At 46.3% G+C, this 23,282-nt stretch overlaps 1 protein-coding gene across 3 annotated transcripts in view; it reads left to right on the top strand.

The window, feature by feature from the left end:
• The first annotated feature begins 518 nt into the window (after positions 1 to 518).
• Positions 519 to 23,282, top strand: part of MTMR7 (myotubularin related protein 7) — a 117,769-nt gene continuing 95,005 nt past the window's right edge. Inside the window, exon 1 of one of the 3 annotated variants that reach the window (XM_080661174.1) lies at positions 519 to 850. In XM_080661174.1, the coding sequence (XP_080517300.1) occupies positions 827 to 850 (24 nt within the window). In that variant the 5' untranslated portion in view covers positions 519 to 826. The remainder of the gene's footprint in view (positions 851 to 23,282) is intronic. The other 2 variants (XM_080661175.1, XM_080661176.1) reach the window with 2 other exon arrangements.

A 23,282-nucleotide genomic window follows, 5' to 3' on the forward strand; every position in this document is an offset into this window, starting at 1 on the left:
CTCTCTCTCTCTCTCTCTCTCTCTCTCTCTCTCTCTCTCCCTTCCTCTCTGAAATCAATAAAAATATATTTTAAGAAAAATGATAACTTACTAGTCTAATGGGTGCTTTGTTCCTGTTCAGTGAGAGGTAAGTGAAGATGGCCTACGAGCAGCCAACACTGGGTCGAGGAACAGCGTCTCTTCCAACAGTGTTGTCGCGAGTGGGTGAGAGATGCTTGACTTACTAGGTCACCTCCTGGGGCTCCAGCCCTGTTGCTGTCATTTCCACTCTCATTCCCAGTGCTAAGCGGCTGCTGGCCTGCTGATCTATAGACAGAGCCCGCTAGGCCGTGCTGGACCGGGGGGCACGTGGCAGCCTTTGGGGCTCTGCCCTGAACCCCGCTGTCCTGGGACGCTCTGGAAGGAAGCCGATGGGCCTGTGGAGCAGCCCTTCCCCATCTCTCCTCCGAGAGGCCACACCCAGCACAAGGCCCCCATTGTGTCTTGGGGAACAGTAGCCCCGCAGTATTACGCTGGCTGCCCCTCTTCAAAGGGAGCGAGTGGCAACCTTTTAAGCCGGAGACGGAGGCGGGGCGGCGGCAGGCGGGGCAGGTGGCCGCCCCGGCAGGTGCAGGAGCGGAGAGCGGAGACGCACGCTCTAGGGCCGCGCGGGCGCCTCATGCTCCCCCGACCGCCTCGCGCCGCAGCCGCCGCACCTGGAGGCGGAGCCAGCCCCGCAGCCGCCGCTCCCGCGCGAAGCCCCCTCCCCGCGCCCCTCCCTGCGCTGGGGACACGCGTTGGTTCGTGAGCCCGCGTCCTCCCAGGACCTCGCAGACGCGGGCCCGCCATGGAGCACATCCGCACGCCCAAGGTTGGTGGCGCGGGCGCGGGCGCGGGCGGAGGAGGGCCGGGCGGAGGATGCTGAGCTGGCGGGAGGCTTGGCTTCCCTGCGGGGCGCTGGCCGAGTCCGCACCGCATCCAGGGAAGAGGCAGCGCCGAGCATCTCCCGGTTCCCTGTGAGCTTCAGTTGTTTCTCGCTGCCTCTCAGGCCTGGCCTGGGCGGATGCTGCACCTAACCTCTTGTCGTGGAGGGTGTTCAGTGGACCTAGGGGTGGGCGGGAGGGAACCCCAATTGTCTGTCGAGCAGTGAGGCTGCTGATCTGCTGATAAACGCTCCTTTCTGAAATCTCACTATTTTGCTGCTGTCTTTTTAATTTTTGTAAATTGCCTGTTGGCAGCTCTGAGCAGTCTAAGGAGACACAAGCCTTCCTAATGGCAGGTGCAGGGCATCCGCTTAAGTGCAGGTGGAGGGAATGCACCGGGAAGCTTGTTGAATCTAAGGGTTCAGACCCACCCAACTCCCCGCCCCCCTCCCTCTCCGCGGCATCATCTGGCCATCGGCTGCAGCGGGCCTTACACAGGGCGGGTGATCAATATTCATTGCAGATTCGATGTTATCAAGCCTTTCCTCTTCCTACCCTTTCCAGCCTGTCTCCTTCCTTGGGGAGAAGAGTGCAGCTTAGGGATTCGTCCACTGGTGTGTTTTGAACACCAGCTTTTGAGCCCAGTGAAAGCGAGGGACCCCTGATCATTCCAGCTAAATACCGCCGTGCCAGACCTTCCTGTTCACAGTGTACCAGTAACATAATTTAGAGTGGAAGGTGATCCACTCCAATAAAAACTCTCAACGAGTGAAAGCCTTTATTTGAAAAGCCGATTGGCTCTTGTTACGACCACCGCAGCTGTTTCGTTTCCTGCGTGAGCTCTTATTCAAAATCTAGGTTCTGGACAGGTAAGTGGAAGCTGGGTCTGAGTGGTTAGAACTCAGGTAGCCCCAGGGGTCTCACGCATCTCCTGGGGGCAAGGGAGCCATTACTTCCTGGACTTTGTAAATCAAGGAAGAAGAGTTAGTTCCCTTTTAAATTCCGGAATGGCTCCTAAGTACCCCTTTGTAAAAGCGGCTTTGTGATTACCTCGTGTCAGTGGAAGAATAAACCGTTTGGTTTGCTAAAGAATGTCAGTTCCAACAGTAAGTTTCAGTTGTATTTATTTTGCCCGGTGGAGTTAAATGGTTGCTTCACAGTCAGGAAATTGTAAACGTAGAAGAGAGTGCCATAAACCACAAGGTGGGTGGCTCATAGCTTTCAGAGTTTAAGTGCTGCTAAATAATTTATTCCAGAATGATGACATTAACTCATGGATTCTCTCTGCCCTTGCCAAGGGCATCCTTTCTTTGTCGTTTTCCGACAGAATATGAATTTGGGAGGGGGAGTAAAGGCCTTTCTCGTCCGTTTTCAGACTCACCCTGTACAAAACCATGTGTGTGAACCCGAGAGGCAAGCAGTATTCTTTCTTATTCTTAAAACTGGTTTCCATAAACACCTCCTAAGCAGTGTAGTACTTCAAATCAGAAATCCCCTTCAATCGGGAAATGCAAAGAAATGGGGAGAAATGGAGAACTGTCTGAAAGGTCATTGAATTGAAGGTCATTAACATTTAGGATGATGCAGGTGGAAACAAACCCCATAACTACAGAGATTGGGTGGATCTGATTCATTTACTCATTCATTTCATTCCACAAGTATTTGTGAACTTTTGTATGCCAGGCTCTGTGTTAGGTCCAAGAGCATAAAGCAGCCGTGGGCAAACTACGGCCCGCGGGCAGGATCCAGCCCGTTCGGCTGTTCTATCCGGCCTGCGGAGCCGAAAGAGCGGAGGGTTCTCTTGCTCTCCCCTCCGCTCCTTTACTTTGAATTTATATTAGTTCACACAAACACTCCATCCATGCTTTTGTTCCGGCCCTCCGGTCCAGTTTAAGAACCCATTGTGGCCCTTGAGTCAAAAAGTTTGCCCACCCCTGGCATAAAGCATCACGGAGTTCCCAGGCAGGAAGTGGAAGCAGTTGTAAATCTGGACAAACCTATGTACAAGGGACCGTGGGCGGGGAGGGGAGAATGCAGGGAAGATGAGCTCTACCATAAAGGGCTGAGGAGTGCTTTGTAAAGAACCGAGTCTTTAACATGCCAGGAGGCATGGAGGACCAGGAACAGTCCCGACAGCTGTCATTCATTGTGTGAATATGATGCATTGTAATCAATTACAGCCTCAAAGAAGCTGAGAGCCCTAACAGGATAATAAAGAAATGGACAGGAAATATCCCCTTATGTCTATACAGGGCTTCTCTCCACATTACCAATTTTGGGGGATACTGCAAGCACCCCCCTGAGAGTAGCTAGGGCAGGGGTTACATAGAAATGTTTGCAGTGAAACTAGAGGCTTCGGTGGAACATTTCAGGTCCTCCAGCCCTGAGCCTCCCCAAACCTGGCTGAGCTTTTAAAAATGCAGATTCCTGGACCCCGCCTCAGAATGACTGCATCTAAAACTACCAGGAGTGGTGAAGGGAGTGGCTGGAAGCTATTTAACCAGTTCCTGGAGTGACTGAGCATCAGCCACATTAGGGAATCACTGGCAGGGTCAAGTGCATTTGTTTTTATAAGTGGGGACACAGGGACCTGGAGAGGGTGAGAGAGTGACCAGGGCTCACCAGGTCACCTAGGGAGACCTGGACTTCTCACCCGGAAGGTATCCCCCTTAGGATTTTCTTATCAAGTGACTGTTGTTTCTGAATACTTGGTTTTCCTTGTTAGTAATCTTCCTGAGTTCTAAAAGGGTTTGAGTAATTAGGGAAGAAGGGAAAACAAGGCCTGAAGCTCTTTATAAACATTATTCTACAAAAAAAAAAAAAAAAAAAAAAAAAAGAAGAAGGAGAAATGATGGCATGACTCTTCGAGGCTAAACAGCATCTCTTTGCATTTTACATTTTTAAGTGCAAAATGAAAGTTCACGGTCTAAATGAAAAAGAAAACAAGACAACTCGCCGAGTGTTTATTGCAAAATATGTAATTATTGATGGTCATATATTCATCTTTATCACGTGCTTCTCTTATACTCTGGGGTGCTGAATAGGTAGCTTGCCTTAAACTTCATGATTTCATGTCTTGGGTGGCTTACAAGGAGTGTACACAGAGTTGTTTATCTGACCCACTCTGGGCTTGAAGTGATATTGACCATGTGGGTAACAGGGGGTTTATTTTAAGAGGAAAAGAAATGCATGCATGTATAATGTACAGTTGCTTTCCTGCTATAGTGAAAGTCATTCGTTTGCTCTTGGTAAATTCTATGATCTCCATCACAACCTCTTGTGTCTGCTTCAGTGTCAGGAGTTCAGCTTAAGGAGACAGATGCACGTGAATAATCTGGAGTGCTTTGCGATAGTTCTTCTTGGGTGTGTGTTTAACTGAAGGCTCTAACAGAGCATATGCTAAGCAGAGTGTTTCTCTCCCAGAATGGTTCCTCTATAGGAGTGATTTTCAACCTTTTTTTAAATCTCATGGCACATATAAACTAATTATAAAATACTAGAGGGCCAGTGCATGGGTGGGGTCCGGCCAGCCCAGCCCCAATCGGTGGATTGGGGCCGGGCCTGTCCAGAGGAGGAGACAGTGGGAGGTTGGCCGGCTGGCCCGACCTGGATCAGGGCCTGATTGGGGCAGGGCCGGCTGGGGAGAGGGGCTGTGGACGATTGGCGGGGGAGGGGGGGGCAATTTGGGGTGGGGCCAGCCATGGGGAGGGGCTGTGGGCCATGGGCTGGCCGACCCTGCCCCCGAATGGGGTGGGGGGTTGGTGGGGGGGCCAGAGGCCTGGGGGAGGGTTCATGGGTGGTTGGCTGGCCGGCCCTGCCCCTTATCGGAGTGGGGGGGCCCATCAGAGGCGGAGCTGGCTGGGGATAGGGGCCTCAGTTGGTTGGGCAGCTGGCCCTGCCTCTGATTGGGGCGGGCAATCAGGGGTCGGGCCAGCTGGGGGGAGGAGCTGGGGGGGCTGATCAGGGTGGGGTGGGCCAGGGGGAGGGGCCCCAGGAGGTTGGCCGGATAGCCCCACCTGGGATCAGGCCGGTTTGCTGGCCGCAGTGGGCTTCATAGCGACTAGTTGTTATGGTCGATAGGGTGTTCCAGTCGCTGGCTTTTTATATATATATAGATAGATATTTTATATTATATATAAAAATATTTTTTGCAGATCTGACAAAAAATAGATATAATTTTGATCCATTCACACCCGACAGCTATTGTTGTGTTGACTGTTGTCATTATTTTCTTTGACAATCTAAGGGAAAATTGCTGATCTATAGAATAAATGTTCCGGAGACAAACTAGTTGGTAGTTAGGTTGAAGTGAGAACACCAAACATTGCCTAGACCAGCCTTGGGCAAACTACGGCCCACGGGCCAGATCCGGCTGTTCTATCCGGTTCTCTTGCTCTCCCCTCTGCTCCTTTACTTTGAATTTATATTAGTTCATACAAACACTCCATCCATGCTTTTATTCCGGCCCTCCGGTCCAGTTTAAGAACCCATTGTGGCCCTCGAGTCAAAAAGTTTGCCCACCCCTGGCCTAGACTCATCGCAGTGAACTTTTGGGTTTCTACTTCACTGTCTGGCTCTCTTTACCACTGGGAAAACTTGCTGATAAGAAAACCCTCTGCTGGGACAATTTGGGTTCAAGTACTACTTAGTTGTTGAAAGTTTTGGGGCTCCTAGAAGTAGCCTGGCATGTTTGTAGATCTGGCCTGGTACTGGGTTCAGTGCTAGTGGGTCCTAGGATCCTGTTAAGCAATCTCTACTTTCTGTGCTTTGGTCTTTCTGGAAGACATTTTTCCCCAAAGGTGTAAATCTAAGGTGTAAAATGGAATGTGATGACCTTTCAAAGCAGATCCTGAAAATCTCTTCCTTTCACCCAACCCCCCTAGTCCAAGCCACTGCGCTAATAGCCTCCTAACTGATGTCCTAGTTTCTTCTTTGCTCTTCTCTAACCCCTTCTCTGTGGAGGGAGCCTGGGTGATGCTCTCTGGACCGAAGTTGATTATGTTACTTTCCTGCTCAAATTCTTGGTGGCTTCCCTTTGTATCAGGATATAAAGTGAGAATCCCCAGAGTGGCCCATAAGGCCTTGTATGGATGGACCTCTTTTTACTTCCCCGCCTTCAACCTGTGAGTCTTCTCATTATTTACTAACCACTGATCATCACTGGCCTCGTGGGTTTCTCGAATGTGTCAGATCTTTCCGGCCTCAGGACGTTTGCACTGCCCTTGCATCATGGGAATACTCTGGCCTCACTCTTCACCTGGCTAAATCTCTCCCCTTTGAGATTAAATATGATTTCCTCTGAGAGGCTCTTGCCCAGTTCCCCATCTAAGTTAGATCTGCCTGTTTTATTCTCTCCCAGAACCCCGTATTTCACCTCCTGTCCCTGGTTACACGTTTTATATTTATTTGTGTGATGATTTGTTCCATGTCAAGCTCCCCTGCTAAAGTAGGAGCCCTGTGAGGGTGAGGATCGTATGTTGTTCACCCCTCAACCCAACCCAGTTGCTGGCAGCAAATAAGCACACACTACCAGTAAGTGAATTAACATTAAAATAATAGAAGGAATGAAACAGTCTTGATTTCAGCACTTAGGTTTTTAGTGTTTGCTGTAGTAATCCAGGCCTCATGTGCATTGTACCCATGACTAATTACAGTAGTGTTAGTCTTCTAATAAAACTAGTGCTAAGTATTAGAGAATGTAACGTATTATGTACAATAAATAACATATATATAAAATGATATGTATTTTGTGATGATATACTATAGTTTGAATGAGGTAGAATTCAAGTAACATTCACCATTTCAGTGATTTAAAGTGTACAATTCAGTGCTTTTCAGTCCTTTTCCCATGTTGGGCAACTATCACCCCTGTCTAATTTAGAACGTTTTCACCACTCCCCAAAGAAACCCAAGACCTATTTGTAGACCGTCCTCATTGCGTCCTCCAGTTCGTAACAACCACTAGTCTACCTTCAGCCTCTGTTAGATTAGCTTAGTCTGGACATTTTATATAAATAGAATAATATAATATGTGGCCTTTTATGACTTGTTTCTTTCATTTAGTATGATCTTGTCTAGATTTACCCAAGTTGTAGCATGTACTGGTATTTTATTCCTTTATACTGCAGAATCATATTCCACTCTGCAGATATACAACCTTCTCTTCATTCATCACCTGATGGGCATTGAAGTTGTCTGCAGTTTTTTATTGTTATGAACAGTGCTGTTATGAATACTCATATACTTGTTTTTTTGTGTGAACGTAAGTTTTCAGTTCCCTTGGGTGTATCCGTAAGAGTGGAATTACTGGGTCATATAATTGCTCTATGTTTAATTTTTTAGGAAATTGTGATTACATTGTGTATATATATAGGGTGTCCCCCAAAATGTATACACACACTTTGAATAATTATAAAGGCAGTATTTGTTAAAATACATTTCATTTTCAAAATTGAGCTATCAGCTATTAAAGTGTGTATATATATTTTGGGACAACCTGTATCATACAACTAAATCTTCCTCTTCATATGCATCCCACAATATAGAATGATTTATATAGAATTCAGGACCTAGGTACTTTGGAAACACTTGTTTAAAGAGCACAAATACAAAGGTTTACATCAAAAGGGAATATAGATTTCTATTATTATATAGTTAAACAAATTTTTGAGAAAACGCAAAGAGCATGAAGTTATATCACTCTAAATTCACTTCTAATTTGTAATAACATGCCCTTTTTACAGTCATAAATAGTGTGTTTTTCTCTTATAGAACTTTTGCCTACCATTGCTTTGCATATATCTATTTTATATTCAGAAATCATCCGTCTGTTCACTGTTTTAACGCTTGCATATTATTCATTTGACTATAGTTTGCTTAACCTGTCTCTATGATAGGGATTTGGGTTTTGTGCCCTTATGAAAGTCCCTGGTACAATTTTCTTAATGTATATTGCTCAGAGTAGAATGACTGACAGTAGGAACAGTCTTATAAGGGTTCTTACTACATGACTAGAGGCCCGGTGTATGAAATTCGTGCACAGGGTTGGGGAGGGGTCCCTCAGCCCAGCCTGCACCCTCTCCAATCTGGGACCCCTCGGGGATGTCCGACTGCCAGTTAAGGCCAGCCTGATCACCCCTAACTGTCCTCCCCTGCTGGCCTGATCGCCCCTAACTGCCCTCCCCTGCTGGCCTGATCGCCCCTAACTTCCCTCCTGCTGGCCTGATCGCCCCTAACTGCCTCTGCTTCGGCCCCTGCCACCATGGCTTGTCCAAAAGGAGGACCGGACGACCAGAAGATGTTCAGTCTATCCGTTCTAATTAGCATATTACCCTTTTATTAGTATAGATGTTTTTCAGTACTTTAAAACCTCTCATATGGTCCAGGGTTTAGGCAAATTCTTTTTTTAAAAAAATATATTTTATTGATTTTTTAAAGAGAGGAAGGGAGAGGGATAGAGAGTTAGAAACATCGATGAGAGAGAAACATCGATCAGCTGCCTCCTGCACACCTCCTACTGGGGATATGCCCGCAACCAAGGTACATGCCCTTGACCAGAATCGAACCTGGGACCTTTCAGTCCGCAGGCTGACACTCTATCCACTGAGCCAAACCGGTTTCAGCTAGGCAAATTCTTTATTGTCCCAGAGTGCAGAGGAGAAAGTCTTGGCTTGATAGAGAAAAGTTCTTTCCCACCATTATACGTGTTTGTATAAGAGAAATTAGTTTGTCTCTTGAAGGACTAGAGGTGTCTAAGCAGGGTCCGGATAATTCATCAGAGAGGACATGGAGGCATCCAGAGCCAGAATGGACCAGGACTATGTTTGGATTTCTTCTGAGCCAAGTGCCCAGCTACCCTGAGATTCATGCTTTTGGTGCAGGGAACTCACTGTGTCCCTTGGCAGACCGTAATGACCATGGACAGCTCTCACGATTAAGAAGTTTTCCTTATATTTGGTCAAAATCTGTCTCACTTTACTACTTCTTTCAGTTTGATGTCATCTACCATTTAATGAACTTGATCTCCATCACCTCTTCAAAATCTGTAGTTTTTAGTAGTTGGACTTAGCTGGGTCCCTTGGGATATTGCCCAATACATCAACCCTCCTTCCAGAAAATGGCCCTTCAAGCATTTCATTCAATGCTGCCCTCTCCCTAACCTTTTCACTACCTAAATCATTAGCTCAGTTCCGCCTGTTCTGGCAACCACCCAGTGCCTTGGTTTTAAGTCCCTTTACCTTTCTGTTTGCTTTACTCAGTGAGTTGGATGACTTTAGGTTTGGTTGCACTGGGGGAGAGTAATGTTTGGTAACTATTTTCCAATTGTATCATCGAGTCCCAGATCAGGAAGAGAACCCCTAAGTTGTCTCCACACAATGTGTGTGAGATCAAGTCTGCCCTACCATTTCCTTGAATGATAGTATCTTACACTTATCTCTGTTGAATATTATCTCATTGGATTTTGCTTATTGCTTAATCCCGTACCCTGTTATTAGACTCTGACACATCTGCTCTTCCTCTCAGTTTGGGACCATTTACTAATGAACTTGCCCTGGATTCTCTCATCTGTGATTTTATCCAAGGAAGAAACTAGGCAGGCAGTTGTGACTCCTTGGTGACTAAAGCCGCTTGCCCCTGTCTCCTAGGATCTCGATCCTGATAACAGATTTACTAATTCCTTCAGTTTGATGTCATCTACCATTTAGTGAACTTGACCTCCATCACCTCTTCAACAAGCTCATTCAGAGAAACAAAGTAGTCTGCGAGGATGACTGAGTGGATGTTCCTGCCAGTTGGTGGTTTCTTTTTCTAGGTTCATACAAAATTCCATTAAAGAACACATTTTAGAATCTTGCCTAGAATTAATGTCAAACTCACCAACTTACACAAAATGCCATATCATCCATTTGAAAATAGGGATCTCATCTGCATGTTCTCTCTGTGATGGAGAGAGCTCAATCGAGTCATGAGAAGATGAGCTTTCTTGGTGTCATTCACCACCACGATGCCATCTATACTGTTCACTCTTCTTTTAACAGGTAATTTTTAGATTATAAAAGTACGTTACTTTTGATTCTATTTGGAATCAACATAGAAACTAACCACTGTTAATATTTTACTATATTTTGTTCTCTCATTATTTTCATTGTATAAATACTCAAACTTTTTATTTGTTGGTTTAGAAACTTAGGATCACCCCATTCAATTTTGGAGTATGCTTCTTTTAACCTGCTATCATGTAAGCTTCAAAAACATGCTTTTAGAAGAATATTTTTTTTAATCCTATGGAAATGTCATTATCAAATTAACCATTCCCCCAGAAGGTTAGTATAACAATGTTATGGTGGACATCTTGTTTATTAATTATTATCTGCATATGTGATTACTCCCTTAGGATAGATCCTGTAATGAAATAACTGGGTCACAGAGATGAACAATTTTATGGTTGATCTTTGTTGCCAAATGATTTTTTTAAAAAGTTTTATCAATTTTCAGAAACATGGTATAGTGTCTTTCTCACTGTGCCATTGCTTTATTATTTTAAAAAAATATTTGCTAATATAAGGTGAGAAATAACATCTTGTTATTTCATTGTATTTTTTTTATTACTAATGAGGTTGATGTGTTTTCAAAAATAGTTTTCTTTACCATCTTGTTATTTTTCTGAATTATCTATTTATATCTTTTTCCATTTTAATAAATGGTAATTTGTGTGTCTCTGTGGATGAAAGTAGCATGGTAACATTTATGCCACCATTCAAGCTTTCAAAAGTGATGCAGTGAAGGGATTCTACACCTGGAGACATTGGTGAAGAAAGAGCAAGGCATGCCCTAGCTAGTTTGGCTCAGTGGATAGAGCGTCGGCCTGTGGACTGAAGGGTCCCAGGTTCGATTCCGGTCAAGGGCATGCACCTTGGTTGCGGGCACATCCCCAGTAGGGGGTGTGCAGGAGGCAGCTGATCGATGTTTCTCTCTCATCGATGTTTCTAACTCTCTATCCCTCTCCCTTCCTCTCTGTAAAAATCAATAAAATATATATTTTTTTTAAAAAAGAGCAAGGCATGCAACTGTATCCTCCTGCGTGTGTCCACTTTATTTACTAACTAGTAAGTGTCAGCGTTTCCCACTGAACAACTGATTTGGTTTGGTCATCACTTCTGTCACATCTCCACAAGCAAAACTGTGTCCGGAGTGCTTGTCTTCACAGCACAGATGGGCATATGTTTTCTCATCCCAGTTTTTATTGGTTTTTCCATTCTGACCAGGACAAGCTGTGAAGTATGCATGAAATTAAACCTCTTAACAAAACCCTCAGGATTACGTGACTTTGTCCCAAGTGATGGTTCAGTTTTGCATTCTTATGTTACACGCAGAGAGAGTCCAAAAGCTCATTTTGTCCCCTATGTCTTGGGCCAGGAACAGCCGAAACTATTTTTTTCCTAGTGCCCTTTCCCCTGGTGGACAGCTAGTTGAAGCCTTTGGGAGTAGAAGTACTTCCCAGGACATAAGCCCAACCCTTCCTCCCACAGCCATTTAAACTGGTTTAAAAATAACCCCCACTTAAAATTTCGTGGCAGGCTATGACAACTTTGTAAAAATTGTATGTTTACTTTTCTCCTCTTTTTCACTTATTAAAAACATTGTGTATCAGAGATTCCCGGAGAAATAAGTTTATTGCCAAGCTATTAAAGAAAGTTGCATTCCGTAGGGCCCACGGCAACGCACAAGGTATTGGGAATGTTGCAGGTGCAGCTCCTTGCACACTGGGGGGAACTGTTCAGACAGCCTGGTAGTGGAGGTGTAAGAAAGGAATTCTGTCTTCTCAAGCTACGTGGGTAGGTCCAAAGACACCATTCATGCGGTTATTCATTCACTTGTACTTTCAACAGATGTTCCTTGAGTGCTTCCTATATGCCAGGCACTGTTGTAGGCCCTGGAGAGCCAATGGTGAACAAGACTGACAGGGTTTCTAGTTTCATGGAACTTACATGGTAGAAAAGATTTAAATAACAAATAATATTGCAATTGTTTAGAACACTATATATATATACTAGAGGCCTGGTGCACGAAATTCGTGCACGGGGGGGGGGTGTCCCTCAGCCCAGCCTGTGGCCTCTGCAATCTGGGACCCCTGGCTCCCAACTGCTCACCTGCCTGCCTTCCTGATTGCTCCTAACCGCTTCTGCCTGCCAGCCTGATCACCCCCTAACCATTCCCCTGCCAGCCTGATTGATGCCTAACTGCTCCCCTGCCAGCCTGTTTGTCCCTAACTGCCCTCCCCTGCAGGCCTGGCCACCCCTAACTGCCCTCCCCTGCAGGCCTGGTACCCCCCAACTGCTCTCCCCTACAGGCCTGGGTCCCCCCCACCTGCCCTTCCCTGCAGGCCCGGTTGCCCCCAACTTCCCTCCTCTGACGGCCTGGTCACCCCTAACTGCCCTCCCCTGCATGCTTGATCGCCCACAACTGCCCTCCCTTGCAGACCTGGTCCCTCCCCTGCTGGCCATCTTGTGGTGGCCATCTTGTGTCCACATGGGGTCAGTCATCTTTGACCACATGGGGCAGCCATCTTGTGTGTTGGAGTGATGGTCAATCTGCATATTACTCTTTTATTAGATAGGATAGAGGCCTGGTGCATGGGTGGGGGCCAGCTGGTTTGCCCTGAAGGGTGTCCCGGATCAGGGTGGGGGTTCCCTTGGGGCATGGGGCAGCCTGGGTGAGGGGCCTGTGGTGGCTTGCAGGCTGGCCATGCCCCCGGCGACCCAAGCGGAGGCCCTGGTACCTGGGATTTATTTATCTTCTATAATTGAAACGTTGTAGCTTTGAGCAGAGCCGCAGCCATTTTTGTTGGGATTTATTTACTATAATTGAAACTTTATAGCCTTAAGCGGAGGCCAAGACAGGCCAGGGCAGGCGGAAAGCTTGGTTTCCTCCATTGCCGGGGAAACTCAAGCCTCCTGCTCTCTCTGTGGCCACAGCCATCTTGGTTGGGTTAATTTGCATACTCGCTCCTGATTGGCTGGTGGGCGTGGCTTGTGGGTATAGTGGAGGAATGGTCAATTTGTATATTACTCTTTTATTAGATAGGATATATTTTCACTGTAAGCCACGACCTTAGAAAAGCTCCCATTTTTAGAAGGTTTTCTTGCCAGATCCTGCTACCCTTCCCGTCAACCTTGCCCTTGCCTCTCACCCTATGCAGAGAGAAAGCTGAAGTCCAAACATTGTCCTGGAAGACCCTCCAGGTCATCGTGGCTCCCTGTGGCACCTCAGCTTCTGTCCTATGCCCCTCACAGCCTCTCATCAGGCATCCCACCTCCTTGACCCTTGATCTTGTCAAAGCAGACCTGGCCCAGGACCTTTCATGCGCTGCTCTCTTTACCTGAAACACTCCGCTTGCAGAGTTGCTCATGGCTGGCTCTCTTCTCTTCTCTATGGAAAGACCCCGTCATTGTATGAGAGAGGACTTTTCCTGGGCATATTAATGCCCCTCCCCCTCCAACTGCTTTTCCTGCTTTCATTTCCTCCCTAGCACCTTCTAACGTGTGTGTCTCTTTTTGTTTGTTTGTAAACTTGTGTGTTTGGTGCCCACTCCCCTGCCCAGTGATCCCCAGGCAGAGCCCGTGTGAGCAGTGACATTGTCTTGTCCGCAGCTGTACCTCCAGCATCTGGAACACTCTGGGCCTGGCCCCGAGTGGAGATGCACAATGAATATTCCTTGAGCCGAATGAACCAAGAACATGGTTTAGTTAAGTGACAGTGTGTCCAAGCTTCGTTATCTTCAACCTTGGTTCTTATTCTTCTTGTGTTTAACATGATTTTGCTAATACCTGTATTTTATTAATTGAAAAGAACTTTATAAGAAAATATAAGTATGGCTTTCAATAGGAATTTATACTTGGACTTGATCTGAGCTCACAATTTAAGTTTTTGCTTTAAAGTTAAAAACCTTGTCACCAAAACGTGAGTCTGAAGGGTTCTCCCCAAACCTCTTACAGCTGACAGCATGCAGAGACATTCCGCACAGTCACCGAGTCCGCCCCGCAGTTCACCCTCCCACTGGCAGGACACTGGTGTCTTGAAGAGTCTTAAATTTCCAAATAAAGAATTTTAGGAAGAGCTATGTATTCGTATGTAGCAACCACACAAGGAACTTCTGACCTAGAGCAAAGATAAACTAACTTTCTCCAAACTTCTCAGATTCTGCACCAATTGGGAAACCTCTACCCAGTATGAAGACTAATTAGATTAAAAAAAAAAAAACCACGCTTAAAAACCCCTCTAATCTAGTTAATCTGGATTAATGGTGCAGCTTTTATTTTTACCTGCGGGCTGTGTTCACATCAGCTTTTAAAGACTGTTTGTTCAACTGCAGCTGTGTACATTTTTCCCAGCTACAGAAAAAAGTAAAAATCTCAGATCCGTTTTAGTTACATGGCATTTAGATTCCACATTTGCAGATGAAATCCCTTTTTTTTTCCATCTCTGTTTCTTGTACTTACAACATCTTCCACAGTTGAATATTCCTAACCTTCTTGTCCAAAAACTCAAATTCAATAATAAAGTATTCCTGGTTCATCGTATCTGATCTACCTAAAAGCCCTCACATGCTTTGTTTTTGCCATAGTCTTGTTCATTTTCATTCACTGGACAGACATCTCAGCACATGCATGTGCTAGGCATCAGGATACAAAGGTGAAATGTAGAGTCTGTCTTTAAAGATCCTACAGATAAAGGTTGTTAACGTTGCTCTGAAGCATTGTACAAGTCCATTATTTCAGGAAGCCAACAAGCCAAGGACTCTGTATCCTATCTCCTTCTTTTTTTTTTTTTTTAAATATATTTTATTGATATTTTACAGAGAGGAAGGGAGAGGGATAGAGAGCTAGAAACATCGATGAGAGAGAAACATCGATCAGCTGCCGCCTGCACACCTCCCACTGGGGATGTGCCCGCAACCAAGGTACATGCCCTTGACCGGAATCGAACCCGGGACCCTTCAGTCCGCAGGCCGACGCTCTATCCACTGAGCCAAACCGGTTTTGGCCTATCTCCTTCTTTTAATGTAAATTCTAATATAAGTGTGGGCCTAGCATTCTTCATGGTGCTACAGGGAATATTAGAAAAGAACCGCTGCCATCCTTGAGAATATACAGGGTGAAGCAAAAGTAGGTTTACAATTGTTCCGATGGAAAATAATACAATAATTAATAAATAATAATACCAGAATAAACTCTGTTTCGAGTACTCGAAACTATAAACCTACTTTTGGCCCGCCCTGTATGTCCTTAGAAACAATTAGAGTGGTACAATAGAGGTAGCATGGAATAGGCAGTGTAGGGTAAAAGGGAAATAGATCGTAATGATAGAGGTGCCACAACGATTCAAAGGATAGAGAGTGATCACTGTGGACTGGGGTGGTGGAGGAAAGGTGGACTTGAGGAGGCGGGTCCTGGGATTAGGCTGGAGGGAGCGTGTGGTGCTGGGTGAGTGGAGTCCTCCGTGTTCTTGGTAACTCGGGGCTCGTGGCCACAGAGCAGCAGTGCAGCCTTTCTCACTGGGCCTCAGGAGAGGCCTCCCATCCTCGTGTCCGCTCTGTGCTCATTTCCCAGAACAGGATGATGGGCTCCAGAGGGCTGTCCTGCAAGAGGAGAAGGAGAAAAATGTGGTGCCAATTATGAAGCCTGTCCTTGGGGACGTGGAGCCCGGGGGTGAGGCATGGAAATGTGTAAATGAGCTGGAACCTGGCCTTGCCCTGTGTGGACGGGCTGTACCCCTCCGTCCTCGGCACCGACTGAGACTTGCCAGAGGATGGTGGGACGGATGTGTAGGCAAGTTGGTTCTCTGTGCCCAGGCTGCCTCCTCTCTCTGGACCAGCAGTAAGTTCCATTTGGCACAACCTGGCCTTAGCCAAATGTTTTCTTACAGTTCCCGAAGGAGCTGTGTAAGTAGACGATGTAGACTTTGTCGTTAGTGCCTTTGTCAAAAATATGTCAACTTCAGAAGCATTTTAGAATTTTAGAAATATTTTCACAGGAAATCATCATCACAATAAAGTCAGCCTTTGACTTTCTATATTGCTTCACAGCGAGGTCTTAGTCTTCCATACGATTTTATTATTATTTTTTAAATGACTATTGTTTTTAAACCAGCTATTCTTTGCTAGGTCACTCTATACATCTGTTCTCTAGGTTACGGTGGGCCCAGCATCTGCTCTTCATTTGCTATCCTCTTAGCATCTCTCTTCCTCTTTTTCTTTTATCTGTGCTCGTTGGAAATGGTATTTTTGGTTGAGGTTATTTTAAGGTGGTGTTGAAATAAATCCCGGGACTGTCCGCTTGTTCAAGAGTGCGTGTTCTTTGAAGCCTACACATCCAGGGTCAACCTACCAAAATAAATTACATGGGCCCTGTGCAGAACTCTCAAGTGCCCCGCTCTTTATTTATGACTGTTGGCTGCTGGCATGATGTTTATAGAGTCTTCCGAGCACCAATGGGCTCCCTTTCTCTGCTCTGCCTTTTCCAAGAATCCCTAGCACTCTCGTTTCTTAAGTAGCTACGGCACTGTGTCACTAACTATTTTAGCTTTATTATCCTTCTCGGGGAATTTTTTAACTTCAGTTAAATGTCAGTCAGAGCTCCTGTTTTGACAACTGTACAGGTAGATGGAACTCAACAACGTGCCCATTTGTAGGCATTCGTGACTATCTGAGATCATCCAGGTATTTTCTTCACCTTGGCCTAAACTGGATAAAAAGATCCTTATCTGGTTAGGAAATTGGACTGATTTTTTTCTTCTTTTTGAAGCCAGTTTTGCAAAGCTTACTTTTTCACAGAGAATGGCCTTATTTATTGGAATCATTTGGAGATGTGGAGATGGCTCAGAAACTTATAGAAATTTGTGCATCAAATACCTATTTTCTGTGTGAAGAAAGGCCTTAAATTTTCCAGCAAATTGGGAAACATGTAGATTCTTCACTTTAGAAGCGGACACACTAAATATCCTTCTAACATGCATACAATCCCAGAATCTTTATTCATTTTCCACATGTTCTTGCGCAGCCAGTATAACCAAATAGTCTGGTCGAGCCCCTCCTTCCTTTCCACCTTCCCTGTAAAAATTAGAACAAGATTATTAGGATGTACTTTTCTACCAATATCTACCCTTACACTTGGTTTTAGTCTCTCTGAATCTCAGTCCTCCTACTTCTGTTATCCAGGCTGAAACTGGCTCTGTCCAGAGAAAAGATGGTGCTTGAGGAGATGAGGTTGAAGATGCGGGTTCTCTAGGCTAAGTAGATGTTGATAAAGAAAGAAACAGAATGAAGGATTACCTTCCATGCATGCATTCTGGTAGATCGGGGCGGGGGAGGGGGGGAGGAGGGGGCGTGTGCTGGGGTTGGACTGCCATCATCTGTTCTCCCTCTGAGGAGTTGTACCTCTGCTCTTGGTCCTGAGTTTTTGCTGTGGTGTTCACCTCAATCCACCCACTCATCATGTCATCCCCGTGACCACACCAACTGGTTTAAGGATAAGCATGTGACCCAGTGAAATGCATTGGGTCTTTGCTTGGTCATGGGAGAAGCAGTGGGTGCTACATCTATCCCATGGCCATGGATGTGGTAGGAGAAGAGGCTGGGTGGCTGGAACCATGGTGAGCAGAGAGCTGGGAGCCAGCCGAGAGGGGACCTGAGAGATGAGGGTGAGGAGCTGGCTGTGTTGAACCCCTGGCCAGTCTGAAGCCAGCCCCACCACTGATCTTTATGGGTGTACTAGAGGCCTGGTGCGTGAAATTTGTGCACTGGTGGGGGGGTCTCCTCAGGCCAGCCTGCACCCTCTCCAATCCGTGACCCCTTGGGAGATGTCCAACTGTTGGTTCCCCTAACTGCCCCCACACTGGCCTGGTCGCCCCTTACTGCCCCTCTGCCAGCCTGGTCTCCCCCAACTGCCCCCCTCTGCCAGCCTGGTCGCCCCTAACTGCCTCTTCACCAGTCTAGTCACCCCTTACTGCCCCCCTTGCTGGCCTGGTCGCCCCTAACTGCCCCCCTTCCAGCCTGGTAACCCCCAACTGCCCCTCCAGCCAGCCTGGTCACCCCCAACTGCCCCTCCTGCCAGCCTGGAAACCCCATGCAGCCTGCTGTTCAGTTGTTTGGTCGTCCCTCACTAACCCCCCTGCCAGCCTGGTCACCCCACGCAGCCTGCTGTTCAGTCATTTGGTCATCCCTCACTAACACCCCTGCTGGCCAGGTTGCCCCACGCAGCCTGCTGTTCAGTCATTACTGTGATGGCGTCCTGGACAATTTGCATATTCCTCTATTATTAGTATAGATATTCCAATAAAACCCCTTTGACTTAGAGCACGTGAGGTTGAGATTTCTCTCTCTTGCTCCTAGAAGAATCCTAACAGGTAGCAATGGAGTCAGGTAATCTGTAGGCACGGTTACTCGTTAGGAGCCTTTTGATAAATAGTCTGTGTACCTGGCACAGAGTAGACAACAAATTAAAAACATTAATGAATAAATTAAATTAAAAGGCTTGAACTGATGGATGGTTGCTATTTAATTTTTATAGTGTTCTGCCATAGGTACCTTGTGTTTAAAAAATAATTTAGCTTCAAAGCAGGATATATTTGAAAAGAGTGAGTTTTTTAGGCAGCTTGAAAATAGGATACTTTTCCTGCAGTCTCAGTGTGTGTAGCCATGGACATTGGTTTCTGTGTTGTATCAAAGATACTTTATGGATTTTAGGAAGGGCAGAATCTTGTATTTCTTTTGGTTGCATGTCATATATTTTATTGGAGTACACTTTGTGATTTTCACCCTTCCCTCCATATCTGACCTCGGAATAAGCGGCCCTGGGAAAATACTTTCATTGGTTTTATAGTTTTAAACAGATTAAATCTGCCTTTTGGGCGGATTGGTGTACCTACCAAATAGCAGGAGTAGAAAATTCCTGAAGCTTCACGACCACCCCCTTTTATTTGTGTAAGTGGTTTTACGTAAGTAGGAAAAGAAGTATTTAATTATTTTAATTTTTAGAAAGCAAGTTTATTATGTAACATTTTACATTGTGATTTTATTTCTCCAGTGTTATTGAGATAGGTAAGTTTAATATGTGTACAACATAATGATTTGATATATTGCAAAATAATTGCCACAATAAGTTTAGCTAACCTCTGTCACTTCACACAGTAAAATTTTTCCTCTTGACATGAGAACTTTTAATGTCTACTCTCTTAGCAACTTACAATCCAGAACTGAAAGTACTTCTTTTTAAATTGGAAAATCAAAAAGTTGTTTTTTCTGCTAGTGTAAGAGATTATAACAGTTCTAATATTCTTAAGAATTGTTTATTGTTTCACTGTTCCTTCTATGTCAAGATATTTTGCTACACTCCCTGGGTAGCCCATCATTGTTGAAGCCTCTGTCGTTTTTATTGCTCTAACGGGAAATGAAGTCACAGACATGAGGTGCTGGTTCGGTGGCAGCAAGAATTAAATCTCGCCAAAACCGGTTTGGCTCAGTGGATAGAGCGTCAGCCTGCGGACTGAAAGGTCCCAGGTTCGATTCCGGTCAAGGGCACGTAACTTGGTTGCGGGCACATCCCCAGTAGGAGGTGTGCAGGAGGTAGCTGATCGATGTTTCTCTCTCATCGATGTTTCTAACTCTCTGTCCCTCTTCCTTCCTCTCTGTAAAAAATCAATAAAATATATTAAAAAAAAAAAAGAATTAAATCTCTGAAGTCTTTGATGTGGATTTCCCAGTGATGACTGTTTATTGGTCACTCCTGAGATGGACGTGTTTTCTCTGACATATGCAGTTCCTGCTGGGTGGAATCATTTATTGTCCAGGAGCTGTGGATTCAAACTGAAAACATCTTAGCAACACGGGGGCACCTACGGTAATAAAACCATTCCGAATCTCTAACAGGGTGGCCGTTTCTATAATCAATACACGGCTGGTGAGAAGTGAAACTCGATTAACAAAGTGGTTCTCCCCAGCTGCAGGTCATTCATTGCACCCTCTGGCCTGACACTCACCAGTGCACATTTGAAGGCAGGCCGGCTAGTCCTGGGGTGACCTGGGACCAGGCTCTCCAGGCTGACCTCCGTTCCCTGGGGGGCTGCCCCTCCAGATAAGACGAGTGAACAGGCAGGGGGTTCGCATGCCCCATCAATCTGCTATATAACCAATTATCAATGCTTTAGCTCTAGCCAGAGCTTTTCCTTGTCCACCACATTCCTCTGTAATTGAACATTTAGGGGAAATGGAGGATAGGCTTTTGAGCCATGATGCCTTTTCTTACTCTACAGTGTGAGGCCTGGATGCTAGAGGTCAAGTTTGGGAGAAGTATAGGGAAGCAGATACAAAAGTCAGACTTCCCTCATTTGAAATCTGGCTCTGCCGCTTTCTGTCTGGGAGACTTTGGGCCGTTGGTTTACTCTTCACGCCCTTCTATCCCATCGTTTGTAAAATGGCATAACCAAGTCTACCTTCCAGCGCGGGTTAGAAATAGCATGTGGACATCACTCAGTGCAATAACTGACACTCAGTAGTTGTGTATTTAAAGGTAGTGAGCATTGTTCTAACGACGACTCTTCCTTTTTCCACCCCTCTGCTCCACGGAGACCTTAGTGTATAGGAGTCTGCCACAACTGTGCTTCCTTCTTCACCATCAGCATTTCTGGAAAAGCAGTCCTGGGTTGGCCTGCGTGATTCTCAGCACTTAGCTGGCGGGGGTGAGGGAGTGGGCACTGCCCAAAGCCAGGACAGCCTCCGCATCCAAGGCCGTGGTACCCAAGCCCAGCTGAGCCGCCCTCCCCGCCGTCTCCTTATCACTGTGCTGACGTCACCCACTCTGTAACAGACCCACGTTTATTATCGTGAATTCTAAACTGCCGTGTTCATGCGCATGGTTTGTGTGGTATGCATTTTGTGGCGCGTGCTGTGTTCTGCTTACAATGGAACATTTTAGGGAAAATGGCCTCTGCCTTTACTTTTAGCTTCGCATCATTGTGATGGTCTCAAGGTTGGTGTCTGCACAGGTCCTGCTTGTCACATAGCCACTTTCTGGCCAGTGGTGTGGGAATCTGATGAGCGGGCTCTGAGAAGACTAGTCTGTACGCCATGGAGCATGAATAGCATCATTAGACTGTAAAAAAAAAAAAAAAAAGATGGGTGGCTAGGTAGATAGATTTTAAAATATGGTTTCAGAAATCAGGTTGGTATTCTAATGTATACATACATCATTTTACATAATTCTTTATCTTGAATTTTATCAGCATGGAGATGAAATATGACTTTTAAAAAGATGCCATCGGATGTCCGTCATTAAAGAAAGGCAACCAAGATACGTACTTTAGAGCACCGCAGCGAGATGCTTGGTTCGCGGTGTGCTGGGGCGGGTGCGCTCATCTTTCCCCTTGGGGCCTTGAACCCGGGCTCTCAGCGCGGCCTCAGAGCCATGTCCAGAGACTTTGCCAGCAGCCGTTCCTGCAGAGGCTGGTCCTTCCTTCCCTGGGGAAATCACAAGCGTTTTGTTGGCCAACCACATTCCTGCGTGGCTGGATTTCCGGAGGGTTTAGCATTGAGTCGTGGCTGCATCTTCACAGTGGCTGTTTTGTGTGACTCTAGCTTCTCTACATGGTGCCACTGAGTTAGAACGGGGCTGCCAGAGGGGAGAAAGCCGGTAAGGACCCGTCAGGGCCCCACGGACGTCAAAACCCACAGACAGTAACTCACCTGCCAGCGCCCAGCAGTTTGGTTTCCAAATCAGAACCAGGACCAGGAGGCTCGGGCCTCCTGACTCACAGACAAGTACTTGACTCTTCGTGTTGGTGGAGTCAGAAAATGTCAGGATACCAAATTTAGTATGACACACTATTTATCTAGCTGCTTTTCTTAGATTAGAACATAAATTTGTCTCAGGTTTTGGCCGCTGGAGACATTTTGATTTTTCCCTGTTCAACAACCTCTGGCCCTCTCCCCGCAAAAGGCAGTGACCTCAGCCTCATTTATATGGCGCTGAGCGTCTCCGGCCCATGGGAAGCCGGGGGCCAGTGCCATCAGTCCTTCTCCAGACAAGGAAACCCTGGCCTGCACCTTGGGCTTCCTGTCCTGCAGGAGAAGCTGTGACTTTTCCAGATGGTCCCAGATGATTCTGGAGCCCGTGATGTCCAGCAGTCCAGTGTCCGGCCTGCAGGGGACAGAGTAAAGGCCTATCCTGTGAAGGGTGCGGTGAGTCGGTGGCCCAATGGGAATGGCTCAGAGGCTCAGAGGCTCCGTGATTCACAGGGGCCTCCTGATTCCAGGCGGCGAGCAAGGAGCAGCTGGGCCTGCGTCCCACAGCGGGTGTCCCGTTTCAGGCCTGGCGTGGCCGTGTGGGGCCTGGTGTTCACACTAAAGCTTTTCAGCCTTGGCCTAGAAAAGGCACCAGAATCTTTCTCCCCCCTCCACACCCCCCCTCCCCCCCGATCTAACCTCAACCGAGCAGGGATGGGAATGAAACGGCTGTGAAACTGGGCCACAGTGTTTGCCACTGAGTCTGAATGATTCTTGACGAGAGACAACTTGATCAGTTCACCCTTTGGTTCCTCCCGGAACCTGACACGGTGCCGCTCATCGGCGTTTGTTGAGTGGAATTGGAGGCCTGGGGTCCTCCCTTGCCTCAGCCCTGAGAATCCTGACTGTCTCCCTAGCAGCACTGGGGCTCTTGTACCCCATTCCCAGGCTTTCTGTCTTTGGGTTTATCTCAAAGCACATTCTGATAGCGGTTTGTGCATATAGTTTTGCAGAATAGTTTTGTTTAGAAGCACTCTATTTGCACATGCTCATTTCATGTATAAAACTGCTTAAAATAATTGTTCCCTGATCATCTTAAACATGTTGATTTTGAAGACCTCAAAGGCATTCACCAGTGCCCACTGCCTTGGTGAACTTGGGCTGTGGGGTTAGACAGATATTAGTTCCAGGCTATGTAAGGACCTAACTCCTGGGATTATTGCTGGGATTCACTGAGGTCAGATGTGCAAAGTGGTAGTATAGTGCATGGCGTAGAGGCTAGTACTCTACAGCTATTCGTGATTGCTCTTATTATTATTTTGGTAATTTTTGCATAAGCCAAATGACGGCCAGGATTGGCCCTCTCCAGGAGATATTGGTAAAGTTATTTGAACACCTCATTCCATTCCCTTTGGAAGTCCAAATCTCTCCCCAGAATTTCTGCCACCTCCTCTGGAGGTTTGCATCTTTAGTCACCTCAGGCACGAATCTTCCGCTTCTAATGAACTTGTTCCGGTTAGGGACTGTTTCAGCACACACGTGTGCAGCTCTGTTAGGACACAGCCTTGCGGAATCAGAACCCGCCCCTTGCTTAACTGCACAGC

This window comes from Plecotus auritus (assembly GCF_963455305.1).
Source record: "Plecotus auritus genome assembly, chromosome: 3".
NCBI lineage: Eukaryota > Metazoa > Chordata > Mammalia > Chiroptera > Vespertilionidae > Plecotus > Plecotus auritus.